An 18595-nucleotide genomic window follows, 5' to 3' on the forward strand; every position below is an offset into this window, starting at 1 on the left:
TTTAATGTGGATAAATGTATGTTTATCCACTTTGGTGGCAAGAACAGGAAGGCAGATTACTACCTAAATGGAGTCAAGTTAGGTAAAGAGATCTGGGTGTTCTTGTACACCAGTCAAGAAGGTAAGCACTTTGGTGGCAAGAACAGGAAGGCAGATTACTACCTAAATGGAGTCAAGTTAGGTAAAGAGATCTGGGTGTTCTTGTACACCAGTCAATGAAGGTAAGCATGCAGGTACAGCAGGTAGTGAAGAAAACCAATAGCATGCTGGCCTTCATAACAAGAGGGATTGAGTATAGGAGCAAAGAGGTTCTTCTGCAGCTGTACAGGGCCCTGGTGAGACCACATCTGGAATATTGTGTGCAGTTCAGGTCTCCAAATTTGAGGAAAGACATTCTGGCTATTGAGGGAGTGCAGCGTAGGTTCACGAGGTCAATTCCTGGAATGGTGGGACTATCTTATGTTGAAAGATTGGAGTGACTGGGCTTGTATACCCTTGAGTTTAGGAGACTGAGAGGGGATCTGATTGAGACGTATAAGATTATTAAAGATTGGACACTCTGGAGGCAGGAAACATGTTTCCGCTGCTGGGTGAATCCTGAACCAGAGGACACAGCTTAAAAATAAGGGGTAGGCCTTTTAGGACAGAGATGAGGAGAAACTTCTTCATCCAGAGAGTGGTGGGTGTGTGGAATACTCTGCCCCAGAAGGCAGTGGAGGCCTAGTCTCTGGATTCGTTTAAGAAAGAGTTGGATAGAGCTCTCATGGATAGTGGAATCAAGGGTTATGGAGATAAGGCAGGAACAGGATACTGATTGAGGATGATCAGCCATGATCATAATGAAGGCTGGTGCAGGCACGAAGGGCAGAATGGTCTACTCCTGCACCTATTGTCTATTGTCTATTAATGTTGGGATCATTGGTGAGGCCAACATTTATTGCCCATTCTTATTTGACCTTGAAAAGGCGGTGTTGAGCTTCCTTTTGGAACTGCTGTAATCTGTAGAATGGAAATGCTGTCACAATGCTGTTACGTGGGGACTACTAGGACTTTGACATATTAATGACATTTGCTCAAGGAAGAATGGTGTATGACATGATGGGCAACTACAGCATTGTGATTGGTTCTCATATGTTTACTCCCATTGTATTTTCAGACTAAAGATGCCCTCTTCACTATCCTTGAAGATCTTCGAAGCAATGACCACTTCAATATCATCAACTTCTCTGGCCGCATTAAGGTCTGGCAAAATGGAAAACTCGTCCCTGTCACGAGGGAGACTGTGAGAGATGCCAAGAAGTACATTTACCTGATGTCACCTTCAGGAGGTAAAGGGATATGTGTTTTATTTCCACTCCAAAGCCTTACCTTCTGATCTCCAATAGAAAAGCTTGTCTTTCAGCCTTTGGAACATTGTTTGAATGAAGGTCTCTAGATTTGTCTGAATTAATAACGAGTTTGTACTGTGCTGGCCCCTTGTTACTTGTATGCCCCGTTCCAACTACAGAAGAATTATTATAATTTACCTGCAGGAAGTGTACAGACTTAGTGAGACTTACTTGGTGATTTTTCCTGTCATGCCACACACTTGTGAGAAAGGTTACCACTCATAGAGTAAGTGAAACAGTAGCAACGTTGATACAATATTGACTGAGGGGCAGGAAACAGAGAGTAATAGTTAATGTATATTTTTCAGACTGGAGGAAGGAGTTGTAGTGGAATACCTTGGGGATTGGTGTCAGGATGCCTTCTTTCCCTGATGATCTAGATCCTGGAGTGCAGAAGAAATTTTTTAGATTTGCAGAAGACAGAAATTTTAGAAGCATTGTAGCCTTTGGGGACAACAGTGTAAAAGTACAAGAAGTCATTGGCAAGTTGCTGGACTGGGCAGCTCGGTGATAGATGACATGTGAGGTGATATATTTCAGTAGAACAGAGGTACAGCAGAAAATAAAAGGGGAACCCCAAAGCAAGTGCAAAGAGCAGAGAGACCTGAATGTTTTTTCATTATTCATTTGTGGGATGTGGATATTGCTGGCTGGGCCAACATTTATTGCCTGTCCCTTGATGCCCTTGAGAAGATGCTGGTGAGCTGTCTCTTAAATTGCTGCAGTCGATGTAAGTAGTCCCACAATGCCTGTATGGGCAGATTTCAAGGTTTTTGACCCAGCGACAATGAAGGAATGGCAATAGATTTCTAAGTCAGGATGGTGAGTGGCTTGGAGGGGAATTTGTGGGTAGTGGTGTTCCCACATATCTGCTGCCCTTGTCCTATATAACAAGTCCAGTTTCTGGCCAATGGCAACTCCCAGGATATTGATATTGGGGGTTTCTGTTGATGCCATTGAATGTCAAGGAATGGTGGTTAGATTTTGTTTCTTTAAGGAGATGATCATAGCCTAGCATTTGTGTTACTTGACACTTGACAGCCCAAGTCTGAATATTATCCAAGTCTTGCTATATTTGGACATGGAGAGTATCTGAGGAGGAACCTGTTTATGGAGCTGTCCAGACTAAGTGCCAAGGCCCAGTAACATTGGTGCTTTGGTGTCTCATATTAAAGTTTGGGCTCTCATCTGAACTTGGAAAGAATCTGGATGACGTACAGGAATGATATTTAGCAATCCTTTGAAAACTACAGGGATGGTCCCTGACATTGATGTCAGGAATAATTCTGCAGTGAAAGGAAGAAAAGTCTAGAGCAATGGAGGGATTGTAACTCCCAAGAATGAGTCATGTTCATGGAATGAACAATCAGTAGAGTTAGAGACATACAGCATGGAAAAAGACCCTTCGGTCCAACCAGTCCATGCTGACTATGTTCCTAAACTAAATAGTCCCATATGCCTGTGTTTAACCCATGTCCCTGCTAGTCAAGATTAGAGTGGTGCTGGAAAAGCACAGCAGGTCAGGCAGCATTCAAGAAACAGGAAAATCAACGTTAACAGGCAAAAACCCTTCATCAGGAAATCATTTCCTGATGAAGGACTTTTGCCCAAAACATTGATCTTCCTGCTCCTCGGATGCTGCCTGACCTGCTGTGCTTTTCCAGCACCACTCTAATCTTGACCCTGATCTCCAGCATCTGCAGTCATGTCCTTCTTAATCTTTCTTAATGGGTTCTGAGGACCTAAAAAGTTAACTTTGATTTCCCTGCATGGATGCTGCCAGACCTGCTGAGTTTATTCAGTAATTTCTGTTTGCATGTGAAAAATGAGAAATGTTCTTGTTTGAAAAGTTATTACTATATATGTCATTTTAAAACTTTTTATTGATAGAAATGAAATGGTATCATGAAAGCAGCCCCATTTATTATTTATCCTCCATTCCTTAAAGTAACTAGGTACTGTATTGGGATGATTATGAGGGGAGAAAGTGAGGTGTGCAGATGCCGGAGATCAGAGCTGAAAATGTGTTGCTGGAAAAGCGCAGCAGGTCAGGCAGCATCCAGGGAACAGGAGAATCGACGTTTCGGGCATAAGCCCTTCTTCATGATTATGAGGGGGGTTGATAAGGTGAATGACAAGGGTCTTTTCCCTAGGGAGTTCAAAACCTGGGGGCATATTTTTAAGGGGAGATGAGACAGGTTTAAAAGAGACATGAGGGGCAATGTTTTTACACAAAGAGTGGTTCGTATGTGGAATAAATTGACAGAGGAAATGTTGATGCAGGTATAGTTACAATATTGTAATCTCAAGAGACATTTGGATAAATACATGAATAGAATCATAGAGTCATATAGCACAAAACCAACTTGGGTCCAACTTGTCCATGCTAACCAGATATCCTAAATTAATCTAGTCCCATTTGCCAGCACTTGGCCCACATCCCTCTAAACCCTTCCTATTCATATACCCATCCAGATGCCTTTTAAATGTTGAAATTGTACCAGTCTCCACCACTTCCTCTGGCTTCTCATTCAACATACATAGCACCCTCTGTGTGAAAAGGTTGCCTCTGAGGTCACTTTTATATCTTTTCCCTCTCACCCTAAACCTATGCCCTCTCGTTCTGGACTCCTTCACCTCAGGGAAATGACCTTGTCTATTTACCCTAACATGCCTTTTATGATTTTACAAACCTCTATAAGGTCACTCCTCAGTCTATGACGCTCCAGGGAAAACAACCCCAGCCTATTCAGCCTCTCCCTACAGCTCAAACCCTCCAACCCTGGCAACATCCTGGTAAATCTTTCCTGAACCCTTTCAATTTTCACATCCTTCCAATAGGAAAGGTTTGGAGGGATAGGGGCCAAACACAGACAAATGGGACTAGTTTAGTTTGGGAACATGGTCAGCATGAAATAGTTGGCTCGAAGTGTCTGTTTCCATGCTGTATCATTCAATGACTCTACTGATTGCAGGAAGAATTTTATTATCTTACATCACGTCTTCTTTTGCAAATTATCTTATATCTGTGATATCGTGTTCTTTATCCTTATATGACCATAGATAGTCTAGCCATCCTCTGAAAAAATTTATTGTTCATCTAGGCCTTCTCTGTTTTAAGGAAAGTGGTCTCAACCTCTCCAATCTTTCTTCATAGATAAAGTTTCTCGTCCCTGGAACCATTCTTGTAAACGTCTTCTACACTCTTTCCAATTCATTTTCATCTTTCCCAAACTGTGTACCCAGATGTGACAATAATACACCAGCTGAGATCTGACAGGTATCTTTGCAGAACCTCCTTGTTTCTGGACTCCACCTGTCTATAAATAAAATTTCAGATACAGTATGCAGTATTAACTGCTCACTCTACCTGTCTTGCCACCTTCAGTGCTTTGTGCACACATACACATACTAGAGCAGGTCAAAGGTTAGGAAGACTGTGGCAAGTAATTCCTGACTCCTCATAGCCTGTCCACCATCCACAAGGCACAAGTCAGGAGTGTGATGGAATACTCCCCACTTACCTAGATGGGTGCAGCTCCATCCAGGACAAAGCAACCTGCTTGATTGACATTACATCCATAAACATCCACTCCCTCCACTGCCAACACTCAGTAGCAGCAGTGTGTACTATCTATAAGATGCACTGCAAAAATTCACCAAAGATCCTCAGACAGCACCTTCCAAAACCACGAACATTAACAGCTGGAAGGACAAGGATAGCAGATATGGTCTGGAAAGAGAGATCGCATCGAGGGTGAGACACAGCCCCGTATGAGTATAAAGTTTGGAGAATTTGGAGGCGGTGTGGAAATGCGATGCAATGGGGAAGAGGTGCTTTTTTGCTTGCTTTTTTTGGCTTATAGTTTGGAAGGTTTTTTAACAGGGTAAATTTAAGTCTAGCACAAAAAAGTTACATCACAGATAAACCGTAAGTTCATTGGTTGCTGATAACTATAACTGTTTATAGATCACTTTCCGATTGAAGGCAAATAAGGGAAGTATTTACTGACTACAAACTAAGAGACCAACATGAAATTTTTAAAAATCAAATTAAAGTAGGGATGCCAAGCAAGGCGATGTGCTGTAACTGCATGTTGTGGGAGTTGGTGGCCCCCATTGTGGTCCATAGTGACCATATCTGCAGCAAGTGTTGGTTGCTTGAGGAACTCCAGCTTAGAACTGATGAGCTGGAGACTGAGTTTCCAACACGGCTATACATCAGAGGTGAGGACAGCTACTTAGACACTGTTTCAGGAGGCAGTAACACCCCTCAGATTAACTACCTTGAATTTGGTCAGTGGTCAGGAACAGGAGACTGTGACTACCAATGAGGCAGGCGGATGGATCTAGGAAGTAGTGCTGAAGGTTAGCCTCAGACCTTGTGCTTGTCTACCAGGTTTGCGATTCTTGCTCCCTGTGTGGATGAGATTTGGGTTGTAAGGAAGATGAACAAACTGACTATAGCACCGTAGTACTGGGAACCATTCAAGAGGAGAAAAGAGAAATGTCATTACGATCGGGGATAATATAGTCAGTGGAATAGACACCAGTATCTGTGATCAAGAGTCCCGAAGGCTATGTTGCCTGCCTAGTGTCCAGTTTCAGGATCTCTCATCTGGACTGCAGAGGAACTTGGAGAGAGGTGGGGGGACGATCCAGCTGTCCTGGTCCATATAAGTACCTACAATATAGGTGGAAAGAGGAAAGTGATCCTCCTAAGGGAATATGAGCAGCTAGGGGCTAAATCAAAAATCCTAATATGGAAAGGGTCAGGAATCTAACTTCAGGCACAGCAGATGAGGAGACAATAATGAGAAAGGGGGCAGTCAACGCAAGGCTAAGGGTGTTGTACTTAAGTGTATGCAGTATACAAAACAAGGGAAGTGAATTGTAATGCAGGTTGAAATTGGCAGGTACGATGCTGTGGATATCGCAGAGATATGGCTGCAAGGACATCAGGAATGGGAACCAAATACCCAAGGATACACATCCTATTGAAAGCACAGGCAAATGGACACGGGGTGGGGTTGCTTTGTCAGTAAGAAATGAAATTAAATCGATAGCAAGAAGTAATATAGAGTTGGAAGGCATGGAATCTGTATGGGTGGAGTTGAGGGACTGCAAAGGGAAAAAAGACCCTGATGACCCTGAGTTTTGTATAAACCTCCTAGCGATGTGGGGAAGAAAATAAATCAGGAGGTATAAAAGGGAATATTACAATAATGGGGGACTCCAATATGCTGATCGACTGGGAAAACCAGATAGTGGTGAATCTCAAAAAAAGGAATTCATGTATGCCTGCAAGATGTTTTTTTTGGAGCACTTGTGGCAGAGCCCACTGGGGAACAGAGAATTCTGGATTTGATGATGTGCAATGAGGCAGACTTGATTAGGGAGCTTAAGGTGAAGCAACCTCTTGGGGTGATAACTATAATATGATAGCATTCACCCTGCGGTTTGAGAGGGAGAAGCTGGAATCAGATATAACAGTATTACAATTGAGTAAAGGTAACTATGTAGACATGAGGGAGGAGTTACAGGGAAGATGCTGGAGCAGCAATGGAAGCAGTTTCTTGGGGCAATTTGGGAGGCACAGCAGAAGTTCATCCCAAGGCACAGTGGATCAGTGGTCGGCACTGCTGCCTCACTGAGCCAGGCACTTGGGTTCAATTCCAGCCTCAGGCGACTGCCTGTGTGGAGTTTGCACATACTCCCTGTGTTTGCATGGGTTTCCTTTGGGTGCTCCTGTTTCCTCCCACAATCCAAAGATGTGCAGGTCAGCTGAATTGGCCATGTTAAGTTGCCCATAGTATTCAGGAATATGTTAGTTAGGGACAAATATAGGATAATAGGGCAGGGGAATGGATGTATGTAGGTTACTCTTTGGAGGATTGCTGGGCTAAAGGGCCTGTTTTCACACACTAAGGATTCTTTGATTCAAGGTGAGAATAAACCAACCATGGCCGATAGGGGAAGTCAGGGACAGCATAAAAATAATGAAAAACTATTTAGTGTGGTGGAGGTAAGTGGAAAGCCAGAGGATTGGGAAGCCTTTAAAACCCAGCATATGATAATTTAAAGAGCAAAAAGAGGAAGGGGATGAAATATTAGGGCAAGCTAGCTAATAACATAATAAAGATTGCATGAGGTTTTTAAATATCTAAAAGGTAAAAGAAAAGGAAGATTGGACATTGAACTACTGGAAAATGAGGCCGGAGAAGTAGGAATTGGGAACAAAAGAACTGGTTTGGTGTTTTGCTTCAGTTTTTACAGTGGAAGACACCAGTAGCATACCAGATCATCAAGAGAGTTGGGACAGGGATTATAGTGGCCATCGCTGAGGAGAAGGTACTGAGGATGCTGATCAGTCTAAACGTGGATAAATTACCTGATTCAGATGGATTATACCCCAGAGTTCCAAAGGAGATAGCTGTTTAAGAAAGGACGGAGGCAGAAGACAGGGAACTATAGGCCGGTTAGCCTGACGTTGATTGTTGATAAGATTTTAGTGTTCATATTAAAGTTGAGATTGAGGGTACTTGGAAGTGCATGTTAAAATAGAATTGAATCAGCACAGCTTCAACAGGTGCAGGTCATGCCTGACAAATCCATTCAAAATCTTTGAGGTAACAAGTGCATTAGACAAAAGGGAGCCAGTGGGTGGAGGTGATCTATTTGGATTTCCAGAATGGCTTTGACATGGTGTCGCACTGGAGTCTGCCAATAAGATAAGAGCCCATGGTGTTGGGGGCAACGTATTGGCATGGAGAGAGGATTGTGACTGGCAGAAGGCAGAGAATGGGAATAAAAGAGGTCTTTTTCAGGATGGCAGCCAGTGACAGTCGAGTTGTCCAGGTATCAGTGTTGGGATCACAACTATCCAGATTATACATTAATGATCTGCATGAAGGAACTCAGGGCATTGTCAATAAATTAACAGGTAACACAAAGGTAGGTGGAGGGATGAGTAGTATTGAGGAAACATAGAAGCACAGAAGGACTTGGACAAGCTAGGAAGATGGGCAAGGGTGAAGCAGCAGATGGATATCACGAAATATCAGAACTGAATTGAATTGAATTAGCTTTATTGTCACATGTATTCAAATGAGTATAGTGAAAAGTTTACAGTGTGGGAAAGTGTGCAGTTATGCACTTTCCATGGAAGAATAGTGATGTAGACTATTTTCTAAATGGAGAAAGGTTTCAGAAGTCTGAAGCAGAAAGGGACCTGGTAGAATAGTTCAGAACTCTATTAAGGTTAACATGCAGATTCAGGAAGGCAAATGCACTGTTAGTATTCATTTCCAGAATGCTAGAATACAAGAGCAGAAATCTATTGCTGAAGCTATCTAAGGCTCTGGTCAGACTATACTTGGCATATTTGAGCAGATTTGGGCCCTGTATCTAAGGAAGGATGTGCTGGTTTTGGACGGGTCCAAAGGAGATTTCTAAGAATGATCCTGGAGATGATGAGCTTGTCATATGGGGAAGGTTCAGGTCTCTGGGTCAGAGAGACCAGGACCCTGGGACACAGCCTCACAATGAAGGGACAGCCCTTTAGAACTGAGAGGAGGAGGATGTTGAATCTGTGGGACTTATTGCCACAGCAGGCAGTAAGAGGCCAAGTCATAGAGTGTATTTAAGACAGAGATAGATAGGTTCATGATTAGTAAGGGGATTAAGAGTTATGGAGCGAGGGCAGGAGAATGAGTTTGAAAAACATATCAACAAAGATCAAATATGTGGAACAGCCTCAACAGAGCAAATTGCCTAACACTGCTCCTATATCTTAATGTCTTCTGATACATGGGGACACCATGCCCCCACTTGGAAATTACCATTCCTTTAGTTCACTGGTAACCCTTAATTATTTCCTTCACGAAATATCAGAACTGAATTGAATTGAATTAGCTTTATTGTCATATGTATTCAAATGAGTATAGTGAAAAGTTTACAGTTGACTTTACAGCACCATCTTAGGTATAAAAGTATCCAGGTACGGATACTTAAAATCAAATTCTTAGAAATATTTTTGCAGTGGATGAGTGTTAAAACAAGATAAGTGTTTGGTTAGAGTTCTTAACTCTTTCAGAAAACCCCAGGCACATTGGTGACTAAATAGTCTTCTTCTGTCATTCTGAAACAATATTTTCCAAGATATTGTTCAAAAATTGTTTGAAATTCAAAAACTTTGTTCAAAATTCTACTTTGTTTCCCAGGTACCAACATAAATGATGCCATCCAAACTGGATCGAAATTGTTGAAAGATTACATCGCTCAGCAGGACAAGAGTGTGCGGGCGGTGTCATTAATAATATTCTTGACAGATGGGCGCCCAACAATTGCTGAAGTTCAAGCTCATAAAATCCTAAACAACACGAGAAAGGCCGTTGAAAAGAAGTTCTGCATCTTTACCTTGGGAATAGGAAGAGATGTGGATTACAAGCTCCTCAAGCGAATGTCACTGGAGAACTGTGGAGAAATGCGAAGGATCAACGAGGACTCAGATGCCAGCACCCTGCTGAAAGGTTTCTTTGATGAAATAGGGACTCCACTCCTCTCAGATATTCGTGTTGATTATTCAGAAGATTCAGTGGAGTATGTGACCCAGACTGTCTTCCCAAACTATTTCAATGGATCCGAACTTGTGATTGCAGGGAAACTGAAAAATAAGACCAGCGATAACCTTCATGTCCAAGTTACTGCAAGCACAAGTGACAAACACCTCATGCTGGAGGCAGACGTGAAAATTAGTGACACAAGGAAAACTTCGAATGATTTCAAGGCTAGATCCAAAGATGCTAAGTTAGTCCAAAGGGCGTGGGGCTACTTAGCAATAAAAGATCTGCTAAGATCACGACTAAAGAGCAGCAATAGCAAAGTGAAGGAAATTCTTTCAGAGAAAGCAAAAAATCTTTCATTGGAATACAATTTCTTCACACCCCTCACTTCACTTCATGTGAAAAGTTCAGATGAACAAAACCATGGATTCACACAGAGTGTGGTGAATGAGTCTGAAGTGAATGACGAGAGAGCACAGAATTTACAGAGAATAACTAAACCAGGTAAAGTAGATTAATACTGAACTCCTTTTCCAAATATTTGTACCTTCAGTACCTTTTGTAGTAAATAAGTTTCAAAGAGCAATATGTTAATAACTAGACTGTACAGTTCGTGAAGTCAGATGATGTCAGATCATATGAAGCTGACACCTGATGCAAGAAGGTTCTCGTGAAGTCCAGGTCAACCATGCTTCTGTGGCTAGTGTAAATAGTTAATAAGTGTTTGCCAGTCTGCACCAGTATGGTATTCTGCTCTCAACTGCTTAGAGCTCCCTGAACCTCTTTGTGATGTTCATACACCTTCACAGGATTATCATTTTGATTCTTTCTTAAAATGGAATTTGAACTGCATTCCCATTTCAGTCATTTGATGTTGGCACTGGGTACTTATGCATTGATAAGAAAAAGATCTTTATTTGTTTTAATGATGGGGCATTATCTGGAGTAAACTCATAAACCTCTTTAAATAAAATGAATATTTAATGGCCCTTAATCCCAATCCTCTTCCATAACAGTGTGAAATCTCCAATTCACAAAGAATCTATTTTAAATATTCACAAAAAAACAAGTGCAGTTAATTGCCAGATGTTATTCGGGCAGAATTAAATTCAATAATTTTAACTCTGACATTTCTTTATCTAGAGAGCACATCTTTAAGAAAGACAAAGAAAACAGTAGTAGTTTCAAAAACATCAGGTAAGTGCATCAACTTTGAACTTCCTCACTAAAGGCCCTTCAACTCGATAGTTTGACACACTGTAGTAACTCATAGTGAGGTCAGAGATTACAGCATCTGGCTCATTATTGCACCACACTGCTAACTATGCAGGGTTCAGCTTTTTAAGTGCAGTGTGAGAAGCATTCTCAGAGCTAGTTAAAAGCACAAACCTGTTACTGTATGGCTAATTGACTGAATTATTATGATTTGAAAAAGGAAAACGTCAATAGGTTTTTTTTTCTTTTGGAGAACTATTTCTTCTTCCAGAATGTATGGTTAATGATATAAGGCCTGAAATAAAGCTGTGTATACACTAACAGTGGAATAGTGAATGGACTTTTTTATGGAATCATTATTACAGCTATGTAATTAGAAATGACACCCCTTAGAATCAAATACTGCAAAAGCTGGTGCATTGAAGTTGAACCATTTTACACAAATCCAGTCACATTTACACACTGACAAAATCAATGTGCTTATTTGATTATTTGTAACAATTTTACAATGAGCCAAATTTTACTTTTAGTCCTATTTCGTATGGCATATGGCATATTCATTGTCACCAAATTGTTTTTGGGTTGATTCGTGTGAGAGAAAATAGTGAAGCAGAGATTGCGGTTTCACAGATAGTTAGCCGAAGAGCGAAGAATTCTGAGCACTGAGGCTGGTTTTAAAAAATGTGACATTTACTTTTGCCTTCGAGGGAGGGGTTCACAATGGGGATAAAGAAAAGGACATTATTGGTGATGTCAGGGCATTCCACTAAAGGCAAGGGGCAGCTGAGTGGGAGGCAAACTTCCATTCCCTTTGAAAGAGAGGGAGCTTGAAGGAAAATATTTGAAGTCAAACTACTAAAGATGCAAGGGCCATGTTTACAACAGGCGTGTCATGTGAAGAACTTTCAGCTAGTACTTTTTAAAAAAAGGGGGACTTAAACATGCAGTGAATAATATGACTTTTGGCATTTAGAATATAGATATTATCAAGTCTCCAACAAATCCCTAATTAAATACGGACACGAGTAAGGGTACCTCCCAGCTATCAGTTAAATTCACACGTCTCTGGGTGGATTAATGTAATGTCACAATAGTCCTAAGGACCATGGGGCTGCTCTGTCATTTCAGAGAGATACCTGGTGGTGGTTTAACCGGTGGGTCACCACATCTCAGGCAAGGGGAGAGTTTGAGGAAGAGACGCCTTCAATGGTAGTCTCAATGGTGTGGGAATTGAACATAGCAGCAAACGAGCTGTCCAAACAACTGAGCTAACTGACCACTCACCTCTCCCCACCAACCCCAAGTGGTTTAAGGATGGGCCAACACCTCAGGATCATATGGTTGTTGACTGCTTGTGCCTCATATGGGTGGAGAAAGAAACATTATACTCAAAGATCACCATTAACCTCACACTGCACGATGTTGGCCTCCCCCATCTAAAGAAGACTAGGTTTACCTCAGAAGCATTAACCCAACAATCTTGTGATTGAAGCTGTTTTTAGGACTACACGCTTATTATCCGTATTTCCCAGAGGATCCATCATAAATATCTTTCATCAGACAGTCTGAGAAGTAATACAAAAAGGAAGACAAAAGTCCATGCTGTTTAGACTCTTTTGGCTGTTCTCTAGTCATAAGGTTTTAAGTTGAGATGACTTTGTTTAGTTGTAATTTTGGGATGATAGTAGTAAATATTGTAGTTATCATTTAAGTTCTCAGTTCTCCAAAGTTTCTGTCTAACCAGTGCTATCTATGGCAGTTTTCTTCTTAAGAGATAGAGAGGACCTTCTCCAGCCCATGTTCAGTCCAGAGTCCTTAGTTTCTTATAATCAAAGAGAGAGGTCCTTGAGATAGCAGCTTGTTGGTATATTATGTCTATGTTTACGTATAAACTCTATGTTTTCATAGGCTCAGTGAACATAGGTCATGCATCATCTCCAACATGTGAAGATTCTTGTAGTGGTGTAAACTGAAGAAGAGATTGCAAACTTTTAAGACTCCTGGTTGGGTGGGGTAGTGGGTGGCCGGTGGGGGGGGGGGGGGAGGTTGTTGGAGCACGTAGGGTTATTTGGTGCCTGACTGATTGGTTTTATTGTCCTTCAATAAGAATACTGTCCCAGATTTTCCAGTGTGCAGACTGGAACTGTGCATCAGGACCCTTTTAAGAAAAAATGAGAAGTGATAACTAATTAGCAACAATTGCAAACCAATAAACTAAAGGTACTCTTGTTCCAAACATGTCTACTCTTTTCATTGACCATTTAATATGGTCCATATAAACTGTGGTATTTGCTTGTAATGCAGCTGACGGGGATCCCCACTTTGTTGTTGACTTCCCCTTGGGCAAGTTTTCCATCTGCTTTAACATAGATGGTGAGCCTGGTAACATACTGAGATTGGTGTCTGATCACGAAGGTTCTGGTGAGTAGCAAACTGAACAAGTTTTAAAAGATTGAAATATTTTTTGTTCATCATGATGAGACTTATAACTTGATGCTGCTCAGAATAAGACCATTTGGCCTATTGTGCTTAGGCCATCTCGTTGTTAAAGCTATCCAATAGACCTCACTTATCTGCTCTTTCCTCAGTTATTTCCTTTCAAGTATATACCCAATCCTCTTTTTTATGCTAGCATTGTACCTATACCCAGCACCCTGTTAGACAATGCATTCAATGCATTCATAATTCACTGTATAAATACACGTTTTCTCAATTTGCCTCAATTTTTTTTCCATTAAATCTGTCTCTTCTGGTGACCAAACCTCTTGCCAGGAAACTGCTTCTTCTTAGTTACTCTGTCAGAACCATTCAAGATTTTGTGCACCTCCGTCATATATGTCCTCTTTACCTTCTCTGTTCTAATGAGGTCAACCCCAACTTCTCCATTCTCTCATCATAATAGGCATCTCTTATTCCTGTTACCATTCAAATATAGACTTGTTGGGCCGAAGGGCCTGTTTCCACACTGTAAAGTAATCTAAAATAATCTAATCTAAAGTAATTTCGGGTGAGTTATGAACATTAGAAGTAGAAGCAGGAGACTATTCGGTCCATTGAACCTGTTCTGTCATTTAATGTTGTCACGGATGAGCTTGGCCTTCAACTCCACTTTCCCATCTACTTGCCATATCTCTGGATTTCCTGAGAGACCAAAATCCTCTCTGTCTCAGCCTTCAATATATTCAACAACAGAGTATCCATAAGCCTTTGAGCCAAAAAATCCCAAAGATTCACAACCCTTTAAGTGAGGACATGTCTCATCATCTCAGCCCTAAATGATTGGCCACTCATCCTGAAACTACCTTCTTATTCTCGATTCTATGGCTGAGGGAAATGATTCAATATCTTCCCTGTCAAATCCTCACATAGTTTTAACAGTTCTAATTAGATAAACCTCATTTACTGATCATAAGTCAATGGTCTCATCACAATATCCAGTCTGGTGCACCTTCACTCTACCATTAGTAATGCAAGTATATTTTCAAGAAACTGAGACTGTATACAGTAGTTTGGCTGTGTTCACACATACCTAGAACCCTACACAATTGTAGCAAAACCTCTTCATTCTTGACAGAAATTGCTGGAAAATCTCAGCAGGTCTGGCAGCATCTGTGGAAAAAAACAGAGTTACTGTTTCAGGTCCAGTGAACCTTTTTTAGAACCGTTGTGCCAGACCTGATGAGTTTTTCCAGCAATTTCTATTTTGTTTCTGATTTCCAGCATCCACTGTTCTTTTGGTGTTTTGCTTCATTCTTGTAATAGAGGCCAAAGTTTGTCTTTCTAATTTCTTGTTATACCTCCATGCTAAATGTTTGTGTTTCTTCTAAAAATGCACCAAAGTTTCTCTGAACATTAACTTTTGTTAATGTGTCACATTTTAAAAGATATTCTACTGTTCCAATTTCACTCCCCCATTAAACCATCGTGCTGCCCACCCACTTAACCTGTCTACATCTCTTTGCAGCCTCTTTGTAACTTTCTCAAGCTTGAATTCCCACCTAGCTCCATGTAACCAGCAACATTAACATAGTATCCTGTCTCACGATCTGATTATTCAGATGGATTGCAAACAGCTGAGTACCAAGAATTACCCCTTGTAGCACTTCATGAGCCACAACCTGCTAACTTGAAAATACCCTATTATTGATTACTTTTGCTTCCCATCCATAATAATCCTCTTGCCATACTCATATTGTACCTCAACTCTCAGATTTCTTATCTTCTGTGACACCTCATTGAATGTCTTTTGGAAATCCATATGTACTACACCTACGGTTTACCCTTTATCCATCTTTCTATTCATATCCTAAAAAAAACACATTTTTTTTATGAGCAGTTAATGGTCCAAACAGTAATTTGTCATAACTATTGTGAAAATTTGGGGTAATAAACATTTAACAGTTTGTCTGGGTTTAAGAAGTGTCTTAATATTCTCCAGTACTGTAGGCACCTCCCCAACTTGAGTAATATGGGATTCCTTAATGATTTAATTCCATTTGGCAAACCTCAGAAATGACTGAATAAAAATGTCATAGGGCTCAACATGGATTTCCTTAATTGCATCAGTATAGCTACTGGCTTCTCCATGCAGGAAAAGACTTATATCCCCGTTAAAAACCTTGTAAGGTCATGGAGAGTGTTGCTGAACAGAGATTTTGGAGTGTAGGTTCATAGTTACTTAAATGTGGATAGTGAAGAAGTGTTTGGTATGCTTGCCTTTAATCGTCAGTGCATTGAGTATAGGAGTTGGGAGGTCATGTGCAGGACATTGTTTAGGCCACTTTTGGAATACTGCATGTAATTGTGGTCTCCCTCCTATAGGAAGGAGGTTGTGAAATTTGAAAGGGTTCAGAAAAGAGTTACAATGTTGTTGCCAAGGTTGGAAGGTTTAAGCAGTAGGGAGAGGCTGAACAGGCTGGGGCTGTTTTCCTTGGAGCATTGGAGGCTAACGGGTGACCTTTTGGAAGTTACAAAATTAAGAGGGGCATGGATAGAGTCTTTTCCTCAGAGTGGGAGTCCAAAACTAGAGGGCATAGGTGAGCGGGGAAAGATTCAAAAGGGACCTAAGGGGAAACATTTTCATGCAGAGGGTGGTGCATGTGTGGAATAAACTACCAGAGGAAGTGGTGGAGGCTGGTATAATGGCAACATGTAAGAGGATGGGTTTAGAGGGATATCAGCCAATGTTGGCAAATGGGACTAGATTTATTTAGGATATCTGGTTGGTACGGACAAGTTGGACCGACGGGTTTGTTTTTGAGCTGTATATCTCCATGACTCTGTGACATGCAACTGAAGTAAGAAATGATCTATTATTTACTGCTTTGGCACTAAACCACGCTGATAAGTAATTTCAAAAGAGATTGTGGTTGAGAGGATTTTTTTTTCAGCCGTTGTAATGACTTAAATATTGAAATGCCTAATAGTAATAGTATCTTTGGTTTTTGGCAGGAGTAACGGTTAATGGCCAGTTGATTGGAGCTCCAGCACCTCCCAATGGGCATAAGAAGCAACGCACCTATTTCAGTGCCATTACTATCATTGTCAGTAAACCCTCCCGCTCTTACATCGAAATCACACCTCACAAGGTCATCTTCGACAGCCGAGATAGATTTATCTTATCTTGTGATAAAACCATAGAGGTAGAAAGTGAAGGTTTGGTGGTTTCTGTCACTGCCAAGTCTAAGGTCACCGTGACAGTCCAGCAATGCATCTCCTTTGTCATCCTGGTCCATCAGTACAAGAATCCAGCGCCCTATCAGAGAGATCATCTGGGATTCTATATTCTTAACAAGAAGGGACTATCCTCTGGTGCTCACGGACTCTTAGGTAAACAGCTTGTTCTCTTTAAATGATACATTTTGACAGTAGGTGTTATTGTTAAACCTTTTATGAAATTTAACAAGGTTACAATGTTTCTTCTGCATTGCTTTTCTTGGTTACATGATAACGTGGATCCTAACAAAATTATTTTTTATCCTATGGGGCTGTGGTAGTAGAGTTCCAGTGTTGCTGGACTAACAAGTTAGAAACCTGGACTAATCATCCATAGAGATGAGCTCAAATCCCACAACATCAGTTGGGGAATTTAGACTCAATCAATGCAATAAACCTGAAACAAAAAATTGAGTCACTAGTGGTGACCATGACTAGATACTAGAATCTTGTAAAAGCAAATTCATTTCAAAATGAAATGTACTGTCCTTTCCTTGTCTGTCTTATCCATAGCAATGGGGTAGCTCTTAACTGTCTCTACAATGATCTAGCATCTAAGTCTCAGAGTTATAGAACTGGGAAATAAATGCTAGTGGCGCCAAGATCGTATAATTGAGTGCAGTGGTGAGACCTTTTGCAGGTGCTACATTTTGAGGGGTGATCCTTGTCAGAGGGTAGCTTAGGTTTTGCACTTTTACAGAGCCTTGAAGTTAGAGGTGCAGGTTGTTGAGGGAGTTCAGAATCCCCCTTTTATATGTCATTAACCAAGATTGTCATTTGGTCTTAAAAGTCCATTTAAGGAATCTGACGTTTTATCCAAAATTACACCCTCAACCCAGAAAGAAAGTGATCAGTCCCTGTTTATGGGACTTTGATGCAGTTTGTATTTGTTGTCATAACACTGATCTGTCACAAGTGGAGCAATGTGAGACCTTCCTGAAATAGATTTGGTTTAAATTCCAGTGTTTCCTTTTGAAATTAGTTCCACTTATGCCACACTCAAAATAATTTGTGTTATATCACAGCTAAGTAAGAAAGTGGTAAGAAGCAGACCACTGTGAGGCTAGGTCAAATAAAATGCTTGAAAAATACTTAGCAGGTTAGGAAGCATCTGAACAGACAGGGGAAAACAAAAGAGGAGTTTTTTGATTTGATTTGATTTATTATAATCACATGTACCTAGGTACAGTGAAACGGTTTGTTTTGAGTGTAGCACAGGTAGATTAATTCTGACAAAGTGCATGAGAGTAACAGTACAGAGTAAGGAATACAATGTTACAGTTGCAGAGAAGGTGCACAAAGAGCGAGATCAAGTTTAAATTTAAAATTTGAGAGGCCTATTCAGAAGTCTAATAACAGAGAGGAAGAAGCTGTTCTTGAATCTATTGGTAAGTGTGTTTGAACTTTTGTATCTTCTACCTGACAGAAGAGGTTGGAAGAGATTATAACTGGGATGAGAGGAGTCTTTGATGATGTTGGCTGCCTTCCCAAGGCAGTGAGACGTATAGGTGGAGTCAAAGGATGGAAAATTGGTTTGTGTGATGGACTGGGCTGTGTTCACGACTCTCTATAGTTTCTTATGGTCCCGGGCAGAGCAATTGCCATACCAAGCCATAATAAAACCAGATAAAGTTAAAAATCGCACAACATCAGGTTATAGTCCAACAGGTTTAATTGGAAGCACTAGCTTTTGGAGCACAGCTCCTTCATCAG

General features: G+C 40.9%; 1 protein-coding gene across 2 annotated transcripts in view; it reads left to right on the top strand.

Annotated features, from left to right (window-relative positions):
• The window catches only part of itih5 (inter-alpha-trypsin inhibitor heavy chain 5), a 62236-nt gene that overhangs the window by 37499 nt on the left and 6142 nt on the right, over positions 1-18595 (top strand). For both annotated transcript variants that reach the window (XM_043713257.1, XM_043713258.1), the window contains exons 8-12: positions 1157-1328; positions 9611-10456; positions 11096-11149; positions 13472-13588; positions 16619-16996. In XM_043713257.1, coding sequence (XP_043569192.1) covers positions 1157-1328; positions 9611-10456; positions 11096-11149; positions 13472-13588; positions 16619-16996 — 1567 coding nt within the window. The remainder of the gene's footprint in view (positions 1-1156; positions 1329-9610; positions 10457-11095; positions 11150-13471; positions 13589-16618; positions 16997-18595) is intronic.

The sequence above is a fragment of the Chiloscyllium plagiosum genome, chromosome 23 (genome assembly GCF_004010195.1).
Source record: "Chiloscyllium plagiosum isolate BGI_BamShark_2017 chromosome 23, ASM401019v2, whole genome shotgun sequence".
NCBI classification, from domain to species: Eukaryota; Metazoa; Chordata; class Chondrichthyes; order Orectolobiformes; family Hemiscylliidae; genus Chiloscyllium; species Chiloscyllium plagiosum.